Source organism: Excalfactoria chinensis, chromosome 1, assembly GCF_039878825.1.
Source record: "Excalfactoria chinensis isolate bCotChi1 chromosome 1, bCotChi1.hap2, whole genome shotgun sequence".
NCBI lineage: Eukaryota > Metazoa > Chordata > Aves > Galliformes > Phasianidae > Excalfactoria > Excalfactoria chinensis.
This window is the reverse complement of record NC_092825.1, coordinates 43,354,535-43,373,220: the sequence shown is the minus strand read 5'-3', so window position 1 is coordinate 43,373,220 and position 18,686 is coordinate 43,354,535. Positions and strand designations below refer to the sequence as shown.

The 18,686-nt window shown below is 37.3% G+C and overlaps 1 protein-coding gene across 2 annotated transcripts in view; it reads left to right on the top strand.

Moving 5' to 3' along the window:
• The window catches only part of CDK17 (cyclin dependent kinase 17), an 85,601-nt gene that overhangs the window by 23,641 nt on the left and 43,274 nt on the right, over window positions 1-18,686 (top strand). The window contains exons 2-3 of one of the 2 annotated variants that reach the window (XM_072329334.1): window positions 11,169-11,317; window positions 15,567-15,605. In XM_072329334.1, coding sequence (XP_072185435.1) covers window positions 11,200-11,317; window positions 15,567-15,605 — 157 coding nt within the window. In that variant the 5' untranslated portion in view covers window positions 11,169-11,199. The remainder of the gene's footprint in view (window positions 1-11,168; window positions 11,318-15,566; window positions 15,606-18,686) is intronic. The other variant, XM_072329342.1, reaches the window with a different exon arrangement.

Sequence of the window (18,686 nt, the reverse complement as noted above, 5' to 3'; positions counted from 1 at the left end):
AGTGAATTAAGAAGAGAAGTCTTCTATAATCAGATAAAAATTGCTGTCTGCCTTCTTCCTTCATGTTCAGTGACTACATTTTGGACACTGCTTCCGATAGCAGAGATAGCTAGGTTGTAAAGAACACAGTTCTGTTAATTTATGAAATAATTCTGTAAACATTTGTCTTTTTATTATTATATCATGACATTTTTATAGTTCTGTGGTTGATTTTATTGCTCACTTTTAAATTCTCATAATTTAGCCAATATCCTGAGCTCTTCATCAGCTTTTTATTGGAGCCTCTACTTTCAAATAGGAATCCATTCATAAAGGTGGACAGTGTAGTTATTGGGACAGTCAGAAGAATTAACAAATCTAATTGTAGGAGTATCTATAAGTACCTCCTTAGAAATAAAGGGAAGAGGAGCCTGTCACCCCACAGTCCTCTCACAAGGAGTCCTGCAGTCTCTGGGCACCATACCTTTATGGTGAAAGAGTTGCCAATGCAGTGAAGGTCATCTGAAAGAGCCAGGAAGCTTCCAGATTATGTCAGGTTGACATAAATACTATTTTTGTGATAGTCTGGTTAAAAAAAAAAAAAAAAAAGCTGGATCAGAAACAGACACTGGAAGAACGGTATCATAACTGGATTGTTTTGTGCTTTTATGAATCACTACTGAGGCATAGGTGATGATTCCTTTTGAAGACTTTCTCTTGGGTTCCCTTCTATTAAACAGAAATGTAGACTGCTTTTCAGGAAAACGAAACTGCAGAAGTACAAGCACTAAAACTGAAAATTGTGTTGCTCCTTAGAAACTTTTGGGCGTATTTAATTGCAAACTTTTATCGATCCTAGTCGTTAAAACAGAGTGAACTGCAGTGGAGGGGATTCTTCTGGTTGCTCTTCAACAGTAGCGTACTTGGCTGGTAGAACAGATTTTATATTATGTGCATCTCCTGGCACAGAGACTGCAGATAGAAAACAGCAGTATGAGTGCCAGGTTGCTTCAAGAGTGTTTTTGGAGAAAGGGCAAAGGAGTTAGAGTAGCTTGGACTGCTCTTTTGGTGTAGCAAAAGAGATCCTGCGTGTCTTCAAGCAACCCTGCTGGACTGTTCTGAGGCCTGTGTCATTTGGTAACATTATAATAATGGTTAGGGCTCCTTTATTTTCTGCCCTGGAGTTTTACAGCAAAACAGGTTTGGTATTTCTGTGAGAGATAAAGTTGCATTCAAGGTGGATCTATATTAGACTCTGACATTGAAAACTTCTGAAGTAATATTCTCTAGGGAACTCTGGGTATCTCTCTGTTTAGGCAGCAGTCCAGATTTACCTTTTCACGAAGGATTTTCTCTTTGTGAGACAAATCTTGCAGCTTGACAGCATTACCCAGGTCACTGACAGCAGGCAGCAATCTCAGCCTCTGCAAGGCGATTGAGATGGAGAACGTGAATCAGTTTGCTGGGGGAGGTGCTCACCTTCTGCTAGGCTGCGGCAGGATGAGGCTCCCTCACAGCCGGGTTCTCACAGCAGAGTGATTGTGTTAGTGAATCAGGACAAATTATTTTGAAGACAAATATAAAATTGCACTTCCTCCTTCTGCCAGGCAAACAAAGAGAGCAAATGGGTCTGCTCAGCACAGTGATGTGTTTGTTAGCAGTGCTCGGTATGGACTGGGGGATCCTTTTACTGCCTTCTTTTCGTAATAAAATACCTGGTTATGTTTACGCAGGCTTAAAGGATTCCAGTCACCAATGTGTGTGCCTGCTTTTGTTGACTTTACCTGTTTCAGTTCTATTTAAAACATTTTCTGGAGAGTAATTGTCGCTCCGTTTTTGTTTGCTAATTACTCATGTCTAGTTTAGTATTATTTGTTAATGTTAATAGTTGCTACTCTCCCAGTTTCCCCGTATCCTAATACCTACCACCTTATTGACCTGTCATTTACTTAGAGATTAGCCTGTTTCCACGTGACTGGTTGTTGCCATGTCTCCACTTCCCTGAGCCTTGCTGACCTCTTGTCAATGCCAGGGGACATACTCTTTAGTCTTGGCTTTGCTGCAGGCCCTGAGGACTTGCTGCCATCAGACAGAATGGCCTGTACCAAGAGGGTGACAAGAAGTGTCCTCTGCTGTTCTCTCTGCCCTGTCTGGAGCTAGGGAGGCTTCTCCAGTTGGTTTGCCAGATTCTCACCCAAATTACAAAGTTGTAGCTCTGTGCTCTGTTCCAGAATTTGGAAATCTTCGTCTGGACAGGATCTGTTAGTCTCCATGTAGGCTTCTTGTCTTTATACCTGTGGTGACAGCTGTGACAGTTTGATCCATGGCAGTTGCCTTAGTTTGTATGCTTAAATGAAGAGGTACTATTCTTTATATGCTCCTGGAAAGTACCCTGGGAAGTACCTGTTGTGAGATGTGATAGGATGGCTTAATGAGGGAGTGGGATGTCACGGCAGGAGAAGCAGACACTGAAAGGGAAAAACCTGCATGGTAGGAACAGTCTGAACTACTGTAGAGTTTAGGTGCATGTGCTGAGTGCTTGTTTTTCATTTCCTACACGTTTGTTCTTGACAGATGACATCTTTCCTTAACAATATTTGCTATTGTTCTTTATTTTATTCACAAATTCCATGTATGTCATCTCTCAGCTTCTCTTTAACTAGACTAAATTAGCTAAAGGTAAAACTCCCTGAGTTTTTCAGGCTGTTTTTCTAGTACTCAACAGTAATACCACAGTACTCCTAGTGCGGACAGTATGACATTGCATTCAGTGCACATCAGTGATTTGTGCTGTACCTACAAGAAGGCATTAACATGGCTTAAGCACATTCTTGCTCTTTCTCCTCTGCCTTGCACTACCATATTACCGCTACCTTGCTGTTGCCAACATAACTATTTGTGAATCCACACTGCAAACATATGTCAAAACTCTTCTTTCTTTCCCAGGTTGTCAGCTAGATCATCATTTGCATTAGGCACACTGTCTTATGTGTTCTGTATCTTTGGCACTGGGTGCTGAAATGAGAGCGAGCACTCTGAGTCCCTGTGTGCATATCTAGTTGACCCTTAAATGGCAGCGTGAACATATCAGGCAGATGTAGCAGCATTTGTCTGAATGTTGTAACAGAACAAATTGGTCCCACGCTGGGACATCTTGACTGCTATGTAAAAATTAATACAGCAGAAAAAATTGTAATTGACTTGTTGTTCAAAGCTTTGCTGTTACTGAGGAATTTCAGGAGCTGTATCAATTACAGGACTGGAGAAGGGAAGAAAAGACAGTAACCAGGCTGGATGTGGCTCTGGGCAGCCTGGTCCAGTGGTTGGCGACCCTGTACATAGCAATGGGTTTGAAACTAGATGATCATCATGGTCCTTTTCAACCCATAAATATATCTATCTATCTATATCTATCTATCTATGTAAACTTATTTAGTTAAAATACGGTAATTCAAATTTATTTTGGGGCCATAGTTGAGAGAGTGCATTGCCTGAATGAGTTTATTTACTCCCTCTTTGGAATTGTCTTCACAGTATCTCTGTGGAGATGTTACACATACTCAGCTCAACTGTGACAAACGTTTTCAGTCATTGTTTCTCTCAAGAGTGACTTAGTTTGTTTTAGCCGAGATATTACATCACTGTGTTGTTTCGCAAGCAGTAATTTTACAACAGTTTGCTGTTGTCAGAAGTCTCTATAAAAACATAGAACGCTTCTTCTGTGTTAAATAAGATTCCATACAGTCAGTTCTGTTACATGAGTGTTTTCTTAATGTCTTGCTTTGTGTCTCATTGTAATGCATCAGTGCATTAGATAAATGTGGCTTGCTATTCTTAGTAGGGAAAATATCATGGATGTTGACAGTACTGTAGAATAAGCTGCCTATGTTGTCTCTTTTTCTCTAACTGAAAATCCTTCATATGTTTTTATGCCGTGTTTTCTTTTAAAAGAAGAAAAATAAAACAACAAAACAAATCACAGATTACATTGAAACAGCTTTGTTTCTTTTTTTTTCCCGAGTTGCCTTCTGCATGTGTACAGAAGTGCGAGGAATGCATCCAAAATTGTTTGAAAATCATCCCTGACTTTCTGATATTACTCATGTGTAGAAATGAATACATACAGTGATTATAATTTGGTTTTACCTTCTTTGTTATAGGTTTGAATGTAAAGCTTTTCTGGGTGTGTTTGTGTGTGTGTGTGTTCACATCATACGGATACTGAGAACGTGTAGCCAAACATTCAGCGTTGGGATGAAAATTGGTACAGTGGTGGTACCAGTTACGAAATAAAGTAATTCCTTTTTCTGATTGTATTGTCTACAGTTTTAATCATCATCCTAAGTCTTGGGTTGTAAATATGCGTTTTTGTGTGTTTGCACTACAAAAGCCAAATGTTGAGGCCTGGTCATGAAAGGTCAGATGCTGCAAGGACAAATGGTGATAGACTGAAAACTGTGAAGGTGAAGCGAAGTTCCTTCTGTGTGAGACTTCAGTTTTCTACCTGAATCCTGGCAATAAAGGAAACCCTTTGGTATTTGAAAGTGTGCCTTCTACAGATAACATTGTTTGGGCCCTCAAAAGAGTGCAGTTCTTTTGCAATCTTAGAAATAGCATTCCTGAGCCTAGTAGAGGATTTCTGCTCAGTTTTCTTGTTGGGGCTGACTCATTGCAAGGCTGAAGAAGGTGGTCCTGGAAGAGATGAGTGCACCATTGTAGATCAGTTACTAAATCAATCTCTGTATTAGGGGATAGCAAGCTTTCCGTGCCTAATTTTTAAAGATGCTTCTCTTCTGAAGCCACGTTAAGGCAATTTATGAATATTAATAAAAATCCAGCAAAATTGCAGGTGTCTTGTTTCCAGTGCTCCTTACATCTTTTGATGCAGAAAGTTCCATTGGTAATACGTTACATTCATGTAGTATTCTGTTTTTTGCCTTTTTGTCTGAGAGCAAAAAGGATTTTCAGTTTATGGGCCCAAAAGCAAATGCAGGAGGCTTTGCCAGCCAGCTCATTCATTTTGGTGGTTTAAATGTCAGCTAGTTTAACCAGAGCCATACTGTGTTTTTTCATTTGGCTGGTGAGAGAACACAACCTTTGATAATTAACATGCAGCTATTCATTAGTACAGTCTATCTAATCTAGGGAGATATCAAATACAATGTCTATATTGATTCTTTTGCTATTTGATATTGCTTGTATCTCTGGGAGGAGAATGTGTGTGTACATTTGAAAGTACGTAAACTTGCTGTGATAGACTAAGGAAAGCTGAGTCCAGGAGAAAGGTAAGTATATGATATGAAAGAGGACTGCCAGAGTTAACCCTTTTGGAAAACCTGGGAGGTTTGTTTCATTATTTTCTGTGCTAATGGTATCGTTAAATACATGCATAGCGATCACTCTCAAGTTTGTATTTTTTAATTTAAAGATTGTGATTTGTTTCAAAATTTGTTTTTATTTCCACTCTTCATTACTTTTTAAAGGTAAAGGGATTATGAGGACAAGGCAAAAAAGGAAATGCATTTCAAATGTAAATTCAATTAGGACAGGCTAATTTCCATGCATTTCCTCTGTATGCAAAAGAGTTTCTAGTTGATGTACATCAGGAGCTGAATGTAGCTACGCTCTTGCCTCAAAGAGGAGACTCTTTGCCTCTATTACAAGCCTCTGATAAGAGGCACAGCTTTGTGAATACATTTCTGCTTGCAGTTTTCAGTAATTAATTCAGTAATTAATTTGCTGTGATCTGTAGATATATAGAAGGGCCTCACCTCAAAAAATTAATTTCATGTTGATTATTGTTTTGTTAATAAGGAAAAGGCGGTGAGAGTCCTCTTGCCCTTTTCAATGCTGGGAGTTCAACTGGGCTGTTATATTTGACTTCGTAATTATTGTTTTTTTATTGGTAACAAGGGTCTTGTTTCTCAGCTGTCACTTGGATCTGTGCCGTGTCATTTATTTGACCAAATGCAGCATAAAAGACAATCTCTGAAGCAATTCTGTTCCTAACAAGAGAGTCTGATTGGCCAGTCATGATGTTCTAAAGGCATGGAAAAATGTCGTTTGTTTTTGTTGGTTTTTTTTTCCATGGATGTAAACAAATGTGAGTTGAAACAAAACCAACAGATGCAGTGAGTAAGATGCCATATTTATAGTGTAGTCTTTTAAAGTAGACTTGTGATTGTATGGAAGTATTATATGTGAATTTTACAATTTGGAACTGTTGGTTTATCATCCTAGATCAATTAGCCATATATTTTTCATTAGTGTAATTTAGTTTGTTTTGTATTTGATGCGCAAGATGCTTGTATCACCAGTAGCTTTTCTCTACCTTCATTTTCTTTTTTTTTTAATTCATATAAATTGAGAATAATTTAATAGATACGAACACTATAGAGTGCTCTTTTTTAGATTAAGAGGACAATATCCTTGACAGATGTTTCCTTGTCTCAGTTTTTAATTAACATCGTTTACATTAGCCCAGGTTTTGCAAACTTCTTTCTGACACAAGCAGGGGTTATCACCTTCAGATATACTCATGAATGATAAGCATCTAAAGTTATTTGTGCAGTCAAACGAATGACACACAGCTTATCGTGCACTTGAAAATAAGACTTGTAACTGGTGTAATTAAGACACTAGTGGAAGGTTAAATGATGAGCTGCTCAGATTTGAAAGATAGACCAAATGATACTGCATTTTGAGAGTCACTGAGAACTGAGACACGGAGAGTCACATCGTAGGGATTTTTGTGCTTTTTGCTATTCTTTTTTTTTTTCTAGGACCATTTTTCTTTCTCAGCCAGTAATCAAGCCAATGTTTGATTTTCCATCTTAGATCCTAACAAATGGAAGTCCCGAAAGTTCATCCTGACCTCCAGGGTGGACAGCTAGCCCTGTGGCTGTGCTGCTATCTTCTTGCCTGGATGTTCCCCACCTATGGCTCCTGAGCACCTCAGTCCCATCCTGGTGTTGTTCTCAGGCTGTTTTTATACGAAGTTTCTGGGCTTGTCTTTTCCTCCCACTTCAGCTGCTTTCCTTGGATAATGAGTTTTTCTTTCCACTTTCAAATGTTTGGGAAACACCTCTCCCTCTTGTAAAGCAGCTTGTAAAAATAGTCATGTAGTAACTTCATTTTGTGCCTCAGTCGGAAAGTGAATGTTAAAATGCTTAATCTCTCTGTAGATGCTCTGTAATGCAATTTAACATCTGGAAACTGGAGAGTCAGCATTTAGTCTGATCCAGAACTTACTCAAGTGGAAGGACAGGTTCCCATTGGCTTCAGAGGGAGTTGAATCAGCCAGATCTTGGTCAGCCACCAGAATCTGTGGCCCTCCTGAAATAAATGGCTAACATGTAAGCCAATAACTTCATCACTTCTGAAAACTTTGTCTGAATTTGGTTAAGCTTACAAGGATTATGCACTCAGTGTACATTAATTGCAAATAAAGACCTTCTTCATTCCTTTTCTTTACTTCAGCACGTCAAGGGGCTGGGAGCTTAAGGGAAGTAGTGGGGGTTTACTTTGAGGATTCTGACTATCAGCATTATAAGGCCTCTGATTTTTTAGTGAGTAGATGAGTGCAGAATCTTGTTGAATTATTACTTTGAAATGAGGATGCTTTGATGTGTGCCTGCAGTGTATCCAAGCTGTTGCCTTGGATCTGGTTTAGCCAAAGAGAAGGTGCTGTAGTACAGGCGTTACGAGAGGGATTGGTCTGATACAGAAGAAGGGAGCCAGAACCCACGTGTTTAAATCTGATTTCACCTAAGTGATCTTAAAAATGTAATGTTCGTTTTTAAAACTGCACTGTGGAGATTGCTTTTAAATGATGTGCAGAGAGTGAAGTGGGAGCTTGAGGCTGTTGAAGCATCAGTCAACAATAGTGAGTATTGAAAACATTTTTTTTTCATATTGTAAGGAGCAAAATACGTATGAAAGGTAAAATTCAGTATAGTTTCTGAGGATTTAGTTGTGCTGCTTCTGAGGACAAAAATACCAGCTGTTCTGAGTTAGACTGGAGGTCATTCATAAGAAGTAGCAGCCCCTTTAATGTGTTGTTTTTTCCTTCATTTCCTGTCACTTTAAGGACAGAACAAATATGTCTCTGCCAGTTTTTCTGGCTTGTAACAGATAGTAGCATGTCAGATTGCTTGTCCTCATTCTGTCTGCAAAAGACTAGAATTTGCATTAGTTGCATTCAAGTGTATGCACCTATGCGTCTTGACATCTGAAATAGTTGGTTTGGCTACAGCTTTGAAATTCAGAGTAAATAAATCTACAGACCAGAGTAGCAAAGTCCTCAGTTCCATTCTAAAGTTTCAAAATAAAAATGACTGTGCATATTCATCTCACACTAAGCACTTAGGAGAAAATAATGAGTCTCGCTTCATAGTATCATAGCCGCTACATGTGTATTACTAATCAAGTAACTCTGTTTTAGATTTGAATCAGGCTTCATGTTAAAAAGAGAAATTAAGTATGCACCTGTTATGAACTATTGAAAGCGATTGTCAGATTGTTTCCTTGTAATTTTGATTCAAGTGAATTAAAATCAACCTTTCTCTGATATTTCTGACGTTTCAGACATTTTAGAGAACCAGTTCTACCTTTGGATTGCACAGTTTGTATTTTTGAGATTCTGTTCTCTGAGGCCTTTTCTTGAGGTAGAAAGATTTAGCAGGTTCTGCAGCTTTGGCCAGAAGTGAGAATGCAGAATTCGGAGAGTGAGGATGTTCCCAAATGCTGGATACAGTCATTCCTTATACATTGCCTTCCATTTCTAGATACGTGTATAATATGTCTCTAGGTAACTGAAGTAGCGGGAATGCTGGTACTTAAAGCAAGAAGATTTGGTTTCACATAACTAAGCATCTTTTCCATTAAAATTAAAATAAATTTAAAAAAAAAAATCTGAATTGTTTCAGAGGAAGGAAGCATTTACACACTTGTTGATTTGCCCTCCTTGTTCTTCCTCACTTCTAAATTACTGTAAAATTCAGTCCTCAGCTTACTCAGAATCTTGTTAATAATGTTGCTTCAACACCCCATGAAAACCTCACAGAACAGGAAGAATTTTGAAACTGTAATTAAGAAAATATTTACTTTTATGCTCTCTTGAAGTGTAAAATCTCTGTCAGATTTTCTGATCTATGTCTGTTGATTTGTATGTAATGTTCTTTAGCGGTAGAACTTTTTGATTAAAAAAATGTGTAGGCTTAAATATTTGCAAGATTAAAAGCCAGGAACAGCCTGTTTCCATATAAAGGCATCTGTTTTTGCAGTTACTGCCCAAGTGGAAAATTGGAAAGAAATTGTTGTACTTTCCGTTAGCTTTAGGGCATTACATAGCTAAAAATTCCATGTATCCTTTTTGAAAGTAGTGCATGTAGGAAGATGCAGGTTTCAAAAACACCAAAGGATAATTGAATAAAACCAAAATAAAAGGATGTGTCCTTATTTTTTTTATTTTTATTTTTAATTTTGTCTTCAGTTTTTAAGAAGAATTGTAGGCCATCACCTAGGAAAAGTTAAACGTAACAGTCTCAGATAAATTCTTCAAAGCAAAGTACTGAACAGGAAAAGTAAATATTCCCCTTGGAACATTCTCTGTTTGGTTCCTTAACAGTCAGATTATTGTGCTGTTGAGTGAGAAGAGATGAAATTATTCATGCTAAGTTGTGGCTTTATTGCATGGCAGAAATGCATTAAAAAAAAAGAACTCCAGAAGTTCTATTTTTATTTCCTATACATCTCCTACCCAGCACCTGACTATTTCTGCCTACTCCTATAGTAGCTTTGATTGCCTAAGGTATTAACCCTGTGTTGTAGTCTACCTTTCTCCCCTTATACACCATTCCTTCTTTGTTGCTTTTTGTATTTATTTGCCATTAGACTCAAATTGCATAGGTCATTTTTTTATCTATTGCTACTTACTACAATGAGAAGTGTGTTCTTATGATGAGTTAGACTGTATCTACATTATCCTACTGTCAACTGACACATCCAACCTCTGCTACCAATTTCTTCTCCTTTTTGTAATCTAACATCTAAATAAAGAGTAAGCTATGCAGTTGAATAGTGTATACTTTGAGGGTTTGTGGCAGTGTAATAAATGAAGACATATTCTCAATTCGTTTTAAAATGTAGATATTTACAGTACTGCTTTTTTGTATTTCTCTACTTGGAGGGGGCTATCAAGGAAAATCTGGTTTTCCATTTTTTCTACGTGAATTATGGATTTAGGAGTGTGAAAAGGCTGGTAGGAGCAGGGCAAAATATATGAGCAGCTCAGAAAAGAATGTTGTACTTGTGTGTTACAGAACCTGTGTGAGTCTTGGAGGCTGCGAGCAGATGAACGAGTTTCTGAGAAGTAACATCTAGGGTGAACCGTCCATATGGGGCAATGAAAGACAGCATTGTGCTTACTGCAGTGCGCCATGTGTTTGCCCTTACATGACAAAGTTCACTTACCGGCTTAGACTTGTGACAGCCTGTTTATCTGCCTATACTTTTGATATTATTGCTTCGTTGTTTGCTTACCACTTCCCACAGAGAAAGCGCCTCCTGCTTTGTTCCCTGTTTATTCCTGTTGTCTGGCTGGAGAGAGGCATCCATTCTAGGTGTTGTTATTGGGCCTTAGCTGTCAACTTGGGAATTTGGGAATTGCTTTTGTGTTTTAAGAGTGTAATGTTGTCTTCCTCCTCATTTGGTGAAAAGGGCAAAATAGGGAATTCAGTAACCTCTCGTCCTTAAACAGATGGGCTGAAAGAGACAGAAGGTTCCAACGTCACTGTCTCCAGCAGCTTTGGAGAGAGACTGCAGTAGGGGTGCAATAAAGTAGGCAACAAGAGCGTCAGCAAGTTTTCAAATAGCTGCTATTTTTATTATTTTAAAATTAAATAGTATTTGAATTAACTGTTGTGGTTTTTCTTAAGCAATGATTCTTACTTTCTCTAGTATAAATCAAAATCGCAGAAGCGTGTGTCTCAAGGCATTGAGTCATTGCAAAACGATGTCTCAACATTCTTCTTCAGCCTGGTGGAGAAACCTTGGTCTAAGGATGTGAATGTTTTGTGGATAACTTGCATAGTGACTATAATTTCTGTGATTTTTTCTTCATTTTTATATAAGTTAATTAGTTTCCTGATTAAATAATTTTGTTCTTGCTTTTTGTTCTTTCTTTTCAGGCTTCCTTAAGCCAGACATAATATTGATAGAATGAAAAAGTTTAAGAGGAGACTTTCCTTAACCTTGCGTGGAAGTCAGACCATTGATGAATCGCTGTCTGAGCTAGCAGAACAAATGACAATTGAAGAAAACAGCAGCAAAGATAACGGTAAGCAGGTCCTTCACTGAAATGTAAGAGCAGATCTCGCATGAGGGAATGATGTTGGGTTTTATGTCAGGTTTCATGATTGCATGCACATCCTTACCAAGTTGTTCTTTTAATTTACCTTACATTTGACTAGTCTGGTTCTTGTAACAGTCTGATACCTTGTCACATACTGGCTTACTTTCATATCAAATTGTTATACATATTTATTACGAATTACCTAAATTGCTTTTTTAATGTGCTGAGCAGCAAGGATTGTAGATGGTCTATCAGTAAATAAGCCCATTATTGTATGAATTCATTGGGTCTTGCATCAACTTCATATGGCTTCAAATTGTTTATTTCCCAAAAATCATTATTCTATAATGTGTTGATAATAATTGCTTAGGTAGTATAAGTGTAACTGTTTAACTTATCATTGGTGACATAGCACGCTAGTCTGAGAACTGTTACTCAGAATAAGTACTACTTTAGTAGTTATTTAGAAGTACCAAGGATAACTAGCTTGTCTATGTATTCTTACGCAAATCTTTGTCTGATCCCATAAGCATACTGGCTGCTGTCAAGTCTGCAGTAGTGATAGTACTGCTTCTGAAACCGCGTCGCAACAATAATGACTAGAAGATATTTTATTTGCTTTGTACTGTTTTCTTGGCTGTGGCATTAAAGTCACGTTGCATTTTCTGTGCTGGTTAGTATTATTGCTCTGCTGACATCTAAGGTTTTCTCAAGTATCAAGAGATCATATTATTTTTTTTTTCACCTCACACCTGTAAATTATATGTTGCTATTGAATATTCAGAATTGGCAGGGCTGGGAAGCTTGAACAGATGTAGAGGCAGTGGAATTTGCCCTGGAGACTTGTAAGCTCCATCCAAGATCTGTTGCATACCAAGCTGAATTTACCTTTGACAAAACAAAACTATTCATATTTTTCATTTTTACCTTTAATCTCTGCTTTATTCTTTGCTGTTGTCTTCATCATGGGCCATGCCTGAGAGTTTTGGAAACTATGTCTATTATAACTTTTTGTGTTTATTCAACAGATTTACAACAAAACAGTAACTGTAGTATCTTCTTGATAATGTGAATGAAGCACTTTCTGAGACATCCTGAGTAGTAGTCCCTTATGGTTTCATTTGTATTAGCCTTTGTTACTGAAGCATATTTTCTTCAGACCTGTATATACTTCTGATATGTTGATTCCATTATGCAAATAAGTGTTAATGAATATTACTTTCATGCTGGGAAATAAGCATCAAAAATTGTCACTGTTATCAGTGTGTATTAAACTGGGTTGCTGAAGTGACTCGCTTGAAAACTGGATCCAGAAAGTTCATTCTGAATGACATTCTGGGTGCTAGCTCAAGGGAGAGAGGACACAGTAACTCGTTCATGAAGGTGTGAGCTCATGCCATCCTAGACCATGTATTGGCAGTTTTTAATATTTGAGAATTAGCCAGCAACTTAGATGTCTTCTGCATGTTGATCACTGAACCTTGACAAACTTAACTTGTCTGTAAGTATTTTAGATGTTTCTAATTGCAAATGAATGGTTTTGCTTTCAGTGCTTGTTTTACTTTGCTTTCCACATTATTTCATTGGTTCAGAGGAAGCTTATATGCTAATATTGTGTGGTACAATGCTTAGAACTGCAAGATGTTGTTAATGCCATAGTAGAATACCTTTGGACATGTTTATTAAGCATTGTCGACCCTTTTCAAAGAGGAAGAATAATAAATACAATTGTACTGTCACTATGTATAATCTTTAACTCATAACTTTTAATCATTTTAAAAAGTTGTACCACCATTTTCTTGACTTCTCAGATAGTTTTCGAATGCTTATGTTAGTATCAGTTCAAACTCTGATATTGCAGAGATGAACAGGTACTATTCGGGGCATTTTTTATTTTCCTTTGAAAACTAGAAAGTCGGTTAAATGCTTGCCACACAATTTATGAGATCTTGGTTTTCAGGCATATCACAGGAGTCAAGATTTGGACAAGTGCTATCATATATACGTGTGTGTGTATATATATGTATGATATATATACAAACATAATGGGAGAGATTTGCCTCAATCTCTTTACGTATGTACATGTATACTACATATATACACATATATATAGAGAGAGAGAGATAGTGTAAAGAAACCAGTATTAATTGTAAATATCAAATTGAGACACATGAGAATGTAGTGTCTTAAAGAACAGCTTATGAGTTGGTAGATACATTAAGATCATGAAAAGTGCATCTTTTGCTGCAGTAGTGCTCATCTCAGAAGGTAGGAGTAACCTTCTACCCCAGAACAGAAATCAAACAACTCTTTAACCCTATGAACAGAAAAACACAAATGTGACCAGTTTTGCAAGCTGTGGGTCTCTTCTTAACAGAACTTTAAAAGCTCTGTCTAGTAAATCAAAGGCAAACCAATATTTTGTTCTCCAGAGAATCAAAGTCAAGGATACAGTCAGTCTTCAGGAAGTTTCATCATGTGTCTCTTAACTTCAGCTATATTTCTCATGCCAAAAGACAAGGTACTGTCTAAATATCCTGAAGGCTCTACAGATTATTTTTTTTTCCACCGTTGTCCAGTTTTTAGTTCTTATTTTTTTCTTCTTAGAGAATAACCTGTCTTGTCTCTTGTCATCCCCTTCTGATAGCCATACTCACTGGAACATACATATGTTGTACAAGCTAGCTTTTTTCCTTCCTGAAAAAAATGTCTTGTTTACTGCACCTTGGAGGCTGCTGAGGCTACAGCCATAAAAAATCACTTAACTGCTGACCTGCAATCCATACCCATCCATGTGCTTTTTCATAATATTGTTTTATGAAATCTTTATTAGGAAGTTCCAGTTCAGCTTTGTGATTCTGGATGTAAATGACATGGATAGCATACCAGGGACCTTTCATCATGGTTCCCTTTTGCAGTAAACTGTTCTAATCAGCCCACCATCAAACCTTTCCTCTTCTAGAACAATTGCCTCTGATTCCAAGTAGCTGCAGCACTCTTTAGACCTACCTTGTCATTAACTCTTACTTCTGAGTGGGTTGTTTGAAGTCTGGTTTGAAAGAACATTACTACTATGCAGAACAAATTGTCCCATTTGTAGTTCACCAATGTAAAATTAGATATGTAACTTTTGATTTCTTTGCAATGCATTGATACCACAGAATGAGCTGACCTTTTGTATGCAGTTCCATTTCACACGCAGCCTCCTTCATCGTGTTATGTCAGTACAGTCTCAGCATGCAGTACTTACCCTTCAGCAGCAAAGTGGGATTAGCAGAGATCAACCTGGATTGTTCAGTGCAATAGCAATGTCGTAGCACAGAGGTATTGCACTGAACACAGAATAATCAACAGTGTTCTTTCTGGAACACCATCAAATTACGCTGTGACCAGAAACCTATATATGATTAAATCTGCCTTACAAATCACATTCATCATAATTGGCTTTTGGGTGAGAAAGCATCACATAATCAGATGCGTAAGCCATAAAAGTAGACTGACGGATGAAATGCCTAATTTGAATCTGAAGCCTTGTGTACTGTGGGCTGAAACAGAATCCTTTTCATGGTCTCTAATGCTTCAACATGTAAAACTAACTAGTTGGATTTGCTGTGTACTTTTTAATTCTGCCTTGATTGTAGCGCAATAACAATTTGCTGCCTATTTCTTTTAATCGTAGGTACATTAATATATATGTATCCAGATTAATATTAAAAATGCTAAGTGGTAATTTGTAGCACATGACAACTAAATTTGTTCCTGAAATTTTTCCTTGCCAGTGTCATACTAATGAAATTTGGCCAGGAGTAACATCCAAATCATACATATTTAGAGCTCAATTAAGTGTAAAATTTATGCAAGTGCTTTAAATACATATGAATATGCTCCCTAATGAAAGTGAAAAATGGGGCTGTATTGTCTAATATTATGCTTTAGCATAAGCTCCAAGCATGCTTTTAAGATTAATTATAAGATACACTCATAAATACATCCATAACTTGTGTTCATATATATGAAGTGACAATTCAGTTGGAATGCCATTATATAATGCCATCTTGTTCTCTCTATATATGTATACATACATGCTAAAACAAAACAAGGGAGGGTCCAATATAAATGACTTCCTGAATATCATAGAGTAATATTTATCTCCATTTAATGTGCTTTAGCTCGGTGATATGATCGTAGGATACGGTTTCACAAACACTTCCATAATTTTTTTGTAATTTTACAGGTGTGAGTAATAATGGAAGGATCAGCTACAGTAAAGTGCGTAAGTGTTTTTTAGGTTTAAGGCCTTAATGACAAGTTTCTGCTCTGATGAAAAGAATCCATGTTTGTAAAAACTGACACACTGCAGTGCTGTTGTAGAGCATCCAAATCTTTGTGTAGTTGTCGTCATTTCATATCATCTTCAGTACAGCTGAGAAGTTCCCATCTGCTGTGTGTGATTCCTTGTATGTAAGGAAAACAGTGTGTTGCAATGTATTTTCAAGACAACACGCTCAAATTGAAAATATGAGCACAAAAATACTTACAGTAACAAATCAGTACATTTTTTAATTGTTTTTGGAGGAACGAATCAATATTAACATGTCAAGTGTGGGGGATGGGGAGGTGCTGGGAAACACCCAAGTGATGATGCTCATTCTAGAGATAGAGGTTACTGCAAATAACTGGGAGTTGTCACAGCTGAATACTGAAGCACATATTCTTCCTTACACTATTCTGACAATGGCTTTATTATGTTTATATGTACCCTTCTGTGCTGTGGCATACATCAATTTTTGTTGTTACCATCAGTATGGTTTTCACATCTCACATATGCTGCACAGCATAGCGTTCTTTTCTCCCTTCTGTTTTCATTTGCTTCATCTCACAAAACCTGGAGGCTCTGTTCATGCGTAGAAGTGCTTATAAGTAGAAATCAGCATGAACATTCAGCACCTGAAAGCCTGCTTCAGAGACTTGAGGGGTTTTTGTCCACTCATCTTTTCCTTCAGAACTGGAGAACAGGTTTGGCAGGAGAATAGCAGAAGTGGACTCTGTATAATATAACATGCTTCTGCTAGAATAGGCTCACTGATGAATATGTAGAAATTTCTCCTTAAATGGCATTTAGATGGATTTGTGGAGTAGGGAAAAATAAAATGAATGTGTGGTAGTTGTGGTTTTTTTATTCCCTAAAAGTAGGACAAGTAGGCAACTAGATCTTTTCTTTCCTGATCTGGTTGGCAGTGTGGCCTCACAGGTATTTGTGTTGGGAGCTACAGGGGGGTAGTTGTGCGTGGGAAGACAAGAAGGGAGGCAAGGGATGCTTTTATCTTGACTGAGTGCTGACATGTTGATTTAAACTGTACCTGAAAACAGCCTGTGAGGGGTTTCATGTTGTGTGATGCCTTCTGGAACTGCGTGTTTTAAAGGGAAGACTAGTACTTGTGGTAGGTCATGCATATATGGTAGGAAGGTGCAGGGCTACCATGCTTGTGTTCAAATATGTGCTCTGGTAGCCATGGGTATTTTCTTGATAAGTGTATTTTAAACAAAAATAAATATATAAACCTGAAAAGGGAGATTTTTAGCTTTGAGTACCTACCTTTTCATTTGATTGTGATCTCCTTCATCTTGGTGACTAGTCTGAAGGTAAAAACTCACTGTACATAAATAACACCTTTTAAATACTTTTTCTTGTGTATTTAGGTGTCCTGATCTTACTTTTGCCTTGTATATTGCCTGTTGTTTTGGTGATTTTAAAAAGTCCGTGGTAAAACTTATAATTTTCATGCCAAAATGTGAAAATAAATATGAACAGGATCCTTACGTGCCATTTTATTATACATTAAGGTACTTTATCTTCATTTCCAGGAGAAATTCAAAGGCTAGCCTTCTGTCAGCATTTTTCTTCAAATGTTTTATATTTTTTTGCCACGTATCTTCCAAGTGGCAAAACTTGCTCTAAGCTTCACTGCTATACACAAAAGGATTAACTTCAAGCAATGGGAAGAATCCATCTAGAGTTATGCTTAGTTTGTAATGTTCTTACAGTCGCATTTGAAGCTTTCATTTCATTGTTTAAAGAATAAATACAGTTTTGATTGTTTTTGAGTGGTAGTTCTATTTTTAGAGCTCATTAATGTTTTCGTAGTTATCACACAAAGGAGTCTGCAGAATCAATCCCATAAAATAATGCATAAGTTTACGTTAATTCATACACTGCTCCATGAGAGTGCAGATAACAGGAAGTGTACAGCTACTTCAGATTATCTAAATATTCTATGACAGCCATCACCTGCAATCAACTAATTTTACTAAGTGATTCTGACAACCTTCCAGCAGTATAATTAAGTATCATATCATGCAGAATCCCAGCTCTACAATGTCAGAAATTCACATACTTACATTCTAGGACTTATTTTCATCAGAAAAGCAGTTTATTCAAAATATTACCTATTGCAAGTCTGAAAAGTAGGTCACTGTTACCAACAAATACATAAAAATTGAGCGATCATTAATACAGAATACTTTCAGATTAGTTAAATGAACATGTAGTAGATAACACTGAGACATAATAAAGCTCTATAGCAGTAGCACTTATGACTTTGAAGCAGTTGCTAATATTTTTTAAAGGCTTGGATAGATCAGACTTAATGAAAGCAGAGCTACCTAGAGATTGAAAATATCATTTCCCTTTTGTAGAGTTCTGGTGCTTCCCTGCTCTTTATTAAAATGGGAAGAAAAAGAAAAAAAAAGCAACAAAGAAAACAAACTTGAAATTTTCTGGAGCAAGGGTAAGGTCAAGGTGGGTGGAAGAGGAACTGCGTATTGTCCTACAAAAACCAGGAGCTGATTCTCAGGGCATTTAGTAAGCCCTTGCTTGTAGTCGAGCCAATCCTGAATCAGGCTCTGCAGCTAAAAGTGACGAGTGAGATTCTCCCCTGTGTTAGGGCTAGCACTGCAATGTCCTAGTTCAGAAGCCTTCTTTTTGCCAGAGGAGGATCTAGGGATCTTTTTGAATCATCAGTGAATTGTGCCATGTTTGCTGTGACGTAAGTTTATCTTTACTTAAAATATGGAGCACACCTGGATTCATTCCTCATTATATATCAGATTCAGAGGTCATTGAATCTGGGTTTCCAGCATCTGACTTATTTTTATTAGCAGAAACTCCAATTGTTTACTTTATTTGTATGAAATTTAAATATATGTTTATTTATTAGAATGTATCTCCGGAATGGAGAGTGGTTACTGAATAATGCATTTTCCTGTAGACTTTTTCAGCTCTATCAGTGATGCCTGATTTAAAGGGAAGATGTCATCATGTATGACAGGTGATTTTGATTCTTTAATAAAGCTA